Here is a 9,154-nt window from a genome sequence, read left to right on the forward strand (position 1 = left end):
GAGAAGGGTTATTGACGAGTTTGCCCACTGGGTTGGTATGGTTTCCGTGTCCAGTATGTCATTAAAGATATATTGCAGTATTGGTGCAAGAGCGCTTTTACACTCCATTAATAGTGCATTGCTGATAGAGTCTGGTCCGGGAGCTGTGTCAATTTTTTGTGTTTCTATAGCTTTGATTATTTCTTCTTTTAGTATTGGTGGAACAGTTTCGTTGCTCTGTAAGTCAGTTTCGTCGGTTTTAATTTTTTTGGAATACAGATCTTCGTAGAATTTGGTGGCGATGTTTAATAATTATATCGTATCTTTTGGTCTTCGTCGTGTCCGTTCGGTCTTTCATCTTTGGTATCCAATTTGTTTTATCTGTTATAAACTTAACAGCTTTTTTAATTCCCCCTGTCTTGACAATATGTTTCTCAAATATTTTTAGTCTAAAACTCTTACGATCTTTTTTCATTTGTGTTTTGATCTCTTTACTTAATTTACCTATTTCCATTCTTATGCTTCTAGATTTATTAGGTATTTTTATTAGATTTAACCGTTTTTCCAGAAGTTCGTTAGTTTTTTCAGATATTGTCGATTTCGTTTTAATTGTTTTTTTGTTTCCAGATTTTGTTATTAATATTTCATAGAGCATATCATATTTTTGTTGAGTATTATATTTAGGTCTTGAATAAAGGTGGACTTCCGACCACCGCGGCTCCGGCGTCACTAACGCAGCGACAGTGACGCGGCGACAGAGCGATAGTATTATACAGTACGGAAATGTATGATGGAACGTTCGAGCGCAGCGTCACTGTCGCAGCGACAGTAACGCTGCGTCAGTGTCGCGCGGCCGTAGCGGCCGTGCTATGCTCGCGCAAGCACTGTCGCGTGGCAGGCTGCAAAAGCACGTTGTTTTTAGGATATTATCGAGTTATTTTCGAAAGAATATCTAAAAAATGGACGTTAGTAACATACTTACGCACATTACGCACATTACATGCAATTTTGTACGATTTAAGTGAAACGGGCTACAAAAACCAGCCTAAAAAGGATTCTATATTATTTATTTCTATATATCTATATTATTTATTCTATCTATATGATTCTAATAATATTTTTTTAATTTTTCGGTTCATTCCTACTGTACCGCACAACCGTCAGGTATGGACTAATAACTGTGACTGACGCCGGAGTCGCGCTGCTCGGAAGCCAATCTGCGTCTAAGCCGCTGCGACAGTGACGCAGCGGCTTAGACGCTGCGGCCGTTGCGATAGAGCCGCGCTGGTCGGAAGTCCACCTTAAGCGCTCCTTTCAAAGAATTTAATTTATCACTAATCGTAGCCGTTGATGTTGCGTTAATTGGCGTTCGAGTTTTGACTTTAAAGGGGCGACTGTTGTCTGAACCTGACGATGTATTTAGACGTGCCCGTATCATTCTGTGGTTGCTATTGAAATTAAGATTTGCGATAGTACTACAGTCTTCGAAGGATTTCGTTTTGTTTGAGAGAATATAATCGATTTCGTTCTTATAACGTCCATCCGGCGATACCCACGTCCATCTCTTTGATATTCTTTTCTTGTATAGACTATTCAGTATTTTTAAGTTATTTTCAAAAGCAAACTCCAATAACTTTTGCCCGTTTCTTGATCTTTTACCTTTGCTGTGAGGACCTAGGATGATGTCTTCTCCTGTTCTTGAATCTCCAACTTGAGCGTTGAAATCTCCCATGACTATGCAATTTTTGTATGTGTATTCATTGATGGTATTGTTTAGAGATAAGTAGAAGGAGTCAATTTCAGAATTAGACGATTGCTCAGTCGGGGAATAAATCTGAATAATAGACCAAATTTCTTTCTTTGGCGGAAGTCTTATTCCTAGTTCTTTTAATATCGCAATTCTTTCTGAAACGCCAACAAATTCCTTGATAAAGCTTTTAAGTTCTTTTTTTATTAAAAAACCTACTCCGTGTCTTCCAGGTGTTTCTCCTTTGTAGTACAAAAGAAATTCGCTGTGTTCTTCAATAGCCTCACCCATTCGTCGTACTTCACTAAGGCCTATTATGTCCCACTTAATATGTTGGATGGCTAAAATTAATTCTTGTAAACTCTCATCTAACCTTAATGATAGCGTATTAAATGTTGCTGTTGCGGCAATAAGGCTTGTTTTTGCATAACCCGTGTTTTCGTGTTGAAATGAAACGTCTTTCCTCTATTGAATCTGTTTTATTACTGACTGATACACTAGTGACTTAGACGTCAACGTAGTTAATGAAAAAACCGAACATACCGCCCACCAAAGGACTACACTAGTCCTTTCAAATAACAATGAAATTAGCCTCCTTTACTTACAAACATGCGGCATGCTGTATGAATTAACAAATAACACCGTAAAAAGTCAATATATACCTTAAATTTGAATGTTACATACATTACATACATATTACATAGAACATTTGTTTACGACACTATAATTTTGACTTTAATTTTTAATAAATTTATCAAATACACATCATAATACATCTTTGCAAGCTTTGTTATTTGTTATATTTTAGTTTACACACAACTTTATACATTTTTATGACAGTTTTATATTAAATATTTATGTACCTATACACATAACAACAATACAGATAGGTTTACATTTTACACTTATACAATTAATCAAATACACATACATATACCATAGCAAAAGAACAATTACATGCGAAATGAATTGACTCGCTTGTTTTAAATGATTAATTGATATCTGTATTGATAGGAAGATAACACAATTTAGATACACTTCTTTTTATTACACTATCACCGCTCTTAACACTATAAACCCTAGTGAAACCGTCTGGCCCCGGGTGTTTGGCAGTGATACGCCCTAATGCCCATTTGCCAGGTGGCAAATTAGGTTGTTTAATCAAAATAACATCACCTACTTTAAATTCATCATTCTTCTTCAACCATCTAGTTCGCTGTTGTAAACTAGTCAAATATTCAATTGTTATTTTCATGTCTTCTTTATTCTTTTTAAATCTCAAAAATTTCTTACAATAAGCTATTGTTTTCAATAATTCTTTTAATGTGTCAAATTCTTCAAACTTTAATGAAATTTTATCTTGTATAGTGTTTGTTAGTGTGACTGTATTAATAGGTATCTTCTTTTCTTCTAAATCAGTTTGTATATATTCTGGTCTTTCTAATTGTAGTTCATTGTTTCTTAACCACGTGGGACCTTTCCACCAAATGTCACAGTTTTTAAGATTTATAGCAAGCATTCCTCGCGATGCTATATCTGCTGGGTTATCGTGAGATTGAACATGATGCCATTGTTCCTTATTAACTGTCGAAACTATCTCAACTACTCTATTTGCGACGAAAGCTTTCCATCTTGAAGGTTCACCAAATAGCCAAGCAATAACAATTGATGAATCTGTCCAAGCAAAAACCTTGGACGTTGGTATACGCAGTGATTGTGATACTTGCTTCAAAAGTTTGGAAAGTAATAAAGCTCCACAGAGGTCAAGTCTAGGTAATGATATCGTCTTAAGTGGTGCAACCCTTGTTCTTGCAGCAATTAGACTTGTACTATAAGTTCCATCATCATTTCTAACACGACAGTAAACAACTGCAGCATAAGCTAATGTCGAAGCGTCTGAAAACCCATGAATTTCAATTGTATCAAAATTTGTATTTACTGTTCCAAGCCATCTATCTATAGTAATATCCTTTATATTCTGGAGATCATTGCGAATATTCTTCCACTCTTCTTTTATAAAAATATTAAGATCCTCATCCCAGTTTGCTTTTTCAAGCCATAACTTCTGCATTAAAATTTTTGCTAAAACAATGCAAGGTGCAATCCATCCTAATGGATCAAATAATTTTTGTATATCAGAAAGAATATTGCGTTTAGTTATTATAACATTATCATCATCTATTGATTCTAAACTAAAATTATATTCGAATCGATCCGTTCCCAAATTCCATTGAACACCTAATGCCTTGACAATACCATCTAATTTAATATCTAAATGCGCCTTTGTAGATCTATCATTTGGTTCTAAAGATTGTAAAAATTCTGCACTATTAGACGACCACTTTTTCACTTTTCTTTTTAAATCTCAAAAATTTCTTACAATAAGCTATTGTTTTCAATAATTCTTTTAATGTGTCAAATTCTTCAAACTTTAATGAAATTTTATCTTGTATAGTGTTTGTTAGTGTGACTGTATTAATAGGTATCTTCTTTTCTTCTAAATCAGTTTGTATATATTCTGGTCTTTCTAATTGTAGTTCATTGTTTCTTAACCACGTGGGACCTTTCCACCAAATGTCACAGTTTTTAAGATTTATAGCAAGCATTCCTCGCGATGCTATATCTGCTGGGTTATCGTGAGATTGAACATGATGCCATTGTTCCTTATTAACTGTCGAAACTATCTCAACTACTCTATTTGCGACGAAAGCTTTCCATCTTGAAGGTTCACCAAATAGCCAAGCAATAACAATTGATGAATCTGTCCAAGCAAAAACCTTGGACGTTGGTATACGCAGTGATTGTGATACTTGCTTCAAAAGTTTGGAAAGTAATAAAGCTCCACAGAGTTCAAGTCTAGGTAATGATATCGTCTTAAGTGGTGCAACCCTTGTTCTTGCAGCAATTAGACTTGTACTATAAGTTCCATCATCATTTCTAACACGACAGTAAACAACTGCAGCATAAGCTAATGTCGAAGCGTCTGAAAACCCATGAATTTCAATTGTATCAAAATTTGTATTTACTGTTCCAAGCCATCTATCTATAGTAATATCCTTTATATTCTGGAGATCATTGCGAATATTCTTCCACTCTTCTTTTATAAAAATATTAAGATCCTCATCCCAGTTTGCTTTTTCAAGCCATAACTTCTGCATTAAAATTTTTGCTAAAACAATGCAAGGTGCAATCCATCCTAATGGATCAAATAATTTTTGTATATCAGAAAGAATATTGCGTTTAGTTATTATAACATTATCATCATCTATTGATTCTAAACTAAAATTATATTCGAATCGATCCGTTCCCAAATTCCATTGAACACCTAATGCCTTGACAATACCATCTAATTTAATATCTAAATGCGCCTTTGTAGATCTATCATTTGGTTCTAAAGATTGTAAAAATTCTGCACTATTAGACGACCACTTTTTAAGATCAAAACCTCCTCTTCGCAATAGTTCCGTCAAATCTTTTCTTAGCTGAATACATTGTTCTAAATCATCACCACCAGACATGCAATCGTCTACGTAAAAATCTTCGTTTAATATTCTAGCAGCCTCAGGAAAATGATGACCTTCATCAGCAGCAAGTTGTTTAAGTGTTCTTACAGCTAGGTATGGAGCGGATGCTGTGCCAAAAGTGACGGTAAGTAATCTCATATCTTGTATATTTTCAGTTGGATCATTTCGCCAGACTATTCTTTGGTAGTCGACATCATTCCTATTCATCCATATCATTCTGTACATTTTCTGAATGTCTGATACGAAACAGATTTTATGAGTTCTCCACCTCATAATAATGTTTCTGAGATCTTCTTGCAATACTGGACCAGGTAAGAGTTCATCATTTAATGATATGTTGTTAGAACCTTTACAGGAAGCGTCGAACACAACTCGAGTCTTCGTGGTCTCCTTATCTTGGCGTACAACGGCGTGGTGGGGTAAGTAAACTGCTTTTTTATTTATTTCTTTTTCAGGTACTTCTTCAATGTGTTTTAATTCTTTGTATTCTTCTATAACTTTCAGGTATTCTTTTTTCAGATCTGGATCTCTTTTAAATCTTCTCTCTAATTGCAACAATCTTCTTACAGCTACTTCTCTCGTGTTTCCTTCAGGTGAAAGCAGCTTTTCAGTTTTAAAAGGTAATGTAACTATATATTTTCCATTACTATCTCTCTCATGTGTTCTTTCATATATATCTTCACATAGTTGCTCTTCTTTAGTTAACTTTCTATTTGTATCAATATCTATCTCCCATATAGTTTTAAGTAAGTCATTAATATTTGAATCACTAGTTAAATTTGTAACCATTAAAGACTTATGTATAGTGTTAACCTTCATATTAATTATTCCACCCATAATGATCCATCCCAGGTTGGTATTTTGAGCACATATAGTACCTGAGGGACCCTTGATTAAACCTTCTTGTAGAATTTTTGTGTATTCATTTACACCCAATAAAAGATCCATACAACCCGACTCATAAAAGTTTGGATCTGCTAAATTTAAATTGTTAAAGTGTACAAGCTCATGCTTAATACTATTTCTCGAAGGTAAGTTTATTTTTAAATACTTTGACATCACGTAGGCGTGTACTGGTAACTCAAACTTAGGTTCCAACCGAGACAAAATATTTACTTTGACCTCATTCCTTACATGTACCTTCAAAGACTCCATGCCAGTTACTATCATATTAACCGGCTTGAGCTGTAACTTTAAGACTTGTGCAGCTCGTTTGGTAATAAAACATGCCTGTGACCCTGAATCTATTAATGCCTTAAGAGTAGTAGTGTGTCCATTTTCACCTTTAATCACTACTACCGCAGTTGCCAAGAGACTTACCTTATGTTCACCATCTCCTAGACTATGTAAAGACGTCATTGTAGTATGCACCTTCTTCTCATCTACATCGGTCCGCATTGATGTCGACGGTTGTGTAGTAACCTCGGATACCGACGAATCTGTACCTATATTTGATCGGTGTAGAAGAGAATGATGACGCTTTTTACATATGTGACACGACAAAGGTATACGACATTTAAATGCCGAATGACCTGGGGCCAAACAGTTAAAACACAATTTCTTACTTTTTACATATTCAACACGTTCATTACAATTCATTTTTACAAAAGATTTACATTTACACAGATTATGATTCTCATTACACATTATACAACATTTCACAGAATTTACGGACGTACTTACATGAAAAACGCGTTCTTTAGTAGACCTTACAGGCGGTGTAATTAATTCTAATGTACGAAATTTAGACTCTAAATACTGTTTTAAATCTAACCACTTCGGTAACTCTTCACTTTTTGTGTACGCAAATTCCTCCCACGCTTTATGAGACTCTGGGTCTAACTTCTGCACTACGAGAAATATTATAATCGGATCCCAAGAGTCGATGGATACATTTAAATTTTCAAGACTATTTAAAACTTCATTAGTGGTATCTAATAATGATTTTAACTGAGAAGCAGTTTGCGAAATACATTTTTTCTGAGAAAAAAGTCGTTTTAATAAAGAGTTAACAATTAAACGTTTGTTTCCGTACCTTAATTTTAATGTTTCCCAAGCCTGTGTATAATTAGCATCGGTAATTCTAATATTACGTAATAAACTTTCTGCCTCGCCTGAAACACTGGACTTAAGGTAGTGTAGTTTTTGTACCTCGGAAAGCGTGCTGTTGTTGTGCACTAAACTTAGGTATAAATCATTGAATGTCGGCCATCCCTCATAGCTCCCGGCGAACGTAGGTAACTCAATCCGCGGCAACCTCACTCGTTCGTTGATGTGTACCACGGTGCTGTCATGGCTGGACTCCAGGGCTGATGCAGTGGATTCCATGTTCAATAATTTATCCTTCAAATCAGCGAGTATGCATAAATAAAGGTCCTCGTGAATGTAAAATTCTTCGTTGACGAAGTATGGTAAAAGCGCCTTTTGTTCCCTTGGTGTTATTTTTACTAAATCTAAGTGTGCACTTTGAAATGTTTTCCAATAGTCCTCCAAATGTTTAATTCGCGATTGTAAATATCCTTTGGATAGTCTTTGTTTAGGACACTTAGATATATTAATTTGCGTTTTTTTTATAAGTTCCGCCGTACTTTCCAAAACACGTATGATTTGTTCCGTATTATTATTATTCGCCATCATGAATATTGTCTTTCAATAACAACTTCGTTACAAATAACTTCGTATAATGAGCTTCTTATCGCGATCAATTGCCCGTGTACTTCTTTTTTTCTTCGATTGTAGCTCAGATTATCCGGTACGAATGCGACCATATGTTGCGGCAATAAGGCTTGTTTTTGCATAACCCGTGTTTTCGTGTTGAAATGAAACGTCTTTCCTCTATTGAATCTGTTTTATTACTGACTGATACACTAGTGACTTAGACGTCAACGTAGTTAATGAAAAAACCGAACAGTTGCTATATGAAAAATTTGTTTTGAATTTCGTTTACTACTTCCTGAAACGATTGGCGCGGATGTGGAATTGATTGCAGGGTAGTGGTCGCTTTTCCCCGCGGTGACCAGCCGTCTTGGGGTGTATTGTTTGGTTGTTTTGATATTTAAAGAAGTTTCGTTTATTTGTTTTTGTTTCCGGTTGCCGATGTCATTTAACAGTTTTTTGACGTTGTTGGAATGGTTAGTGACGAAGATCTTCCTCTAGCAACATAATCCAACATATTTGTTTTGTTAACCTTCTTTGAAGCAGGCATGGTTGCGTGATTTGGTGATTTATTTGGAGATTCGTTGCGATATCGTTTTCTTTTGTCCTTCTGATCTTCTTTGTTTTCCTTAGTAATCAGTTTATCTTTAACGAGGTAGCAGATTTTACCTTTGGCTCGTTCCTCTTTTAGTTGAGGCAAAAGCTGTCTCCTCTTTTCTAGAACTTCTTTACTATAGTCCTCTTTTATGTAAATATCCGAGTTTAATTTCTTTTTATTTATTAAGGATAATGTAAAACCACCGTTTTACATTATCCTTAATAATTAATGCTATTGCTTACTGCTTAACTGTTTAGATAATGTTAAGAGTTGTTAATACCTACAAAGGTAGGTATATTTTGCAGAAGAATCTCAACTTATTGTTTTACTATCATCTACTTACTACATAATAATGGAAAAATATATTTTCTTATTACCTAATTTTTCGTCAACATTACAACCATAACGCAACAACTGACACTCGTTCTCAAATAATTTCAATCGGAACCCATCACCTTCCTCGCGAATGCCGCAGACTTCATCCTTTACATCATCGCACTTTATATTGGCACAAAATTGCATTTTCTCCCAGTCTTCAGTATTCACATAAGTTATTGTAAGTACGAGGAAATAGTGCTTCATGGCATGAGATTAAATTTTCCGCTTGAATGCTCGTGTTTGTATGATTTGTTTTATCTTTCAAGAGTTATG

The 9,154-nt window shown here is 35.0% G+C and overlaps 1 protein-coding gene across 1 annotated transcript; it reads right to left on the reverse strand.

The window, feature by feature from the left end:
• Positions 1–2,190: 2,190 nt before the first annotated feature.
• Positions 2,191–6,352, reverse strand: LOC123704911. The gene is made up of 3 exons (XM_045653402.1): positions 5,153–6,352; positions 3,505–4,065; positions 2,191–3,195 (listed from the first exon to the last, which is right to left on the reverse strand). Exons 1-3 carry the CDS (start codon positions 6,307–6,309, stop codon positions 2,718–2,720), a joined length of 2,196 nt encoding a protein of 731 aa, XP_045509358.1. The 5' UTR covers positions 6,310–6,352; the 3' UTR covers positions 2,191–2,717.
• Between the last annotated feature and the right edge of the window lie 2,802 nt (positions 6,353–9,154).

The sequence above is a fragment of the Colias croceus genome, chromosome W, assembly GCF_905220415.1.
Source record: "Colias croceus chromosome W, ilColCroc2.1".
Lineage (NCBI taxonomy): Eukaryota > Metazoa > Arthropoda > Insecta > Lepidoptera > Pieridae > Colias > Colias croceus.

What these genes read in the sequence shown, in the direction of transcription:
- LOC123704911 (XM_045653402.1), bottom strand. Translation starts at nt 6,309, where the DNA reads ATGTCAAAGTATTTAAAAATAAACTTACCTTCGAGAAATAGTATTAAG. An exon ending in GGTTTTGATCTTAAAAAGTG is followed by an intron (nt 4,066 to 5,152) that starts GTCGTCTAATAG and finishes AGTGAAAAAGTG; the next exon opens with GTCGTCTAATAGTGCAGAAT. An exon ending in GCACCACTTAAGACGATATC is followed by an intron (nt 3,196 to 3,504) that starts ATTACCTAGACT and finishes GAAAGGTCCCAC; the next exon opens with GTGGTTAAGAAACAATGAAC.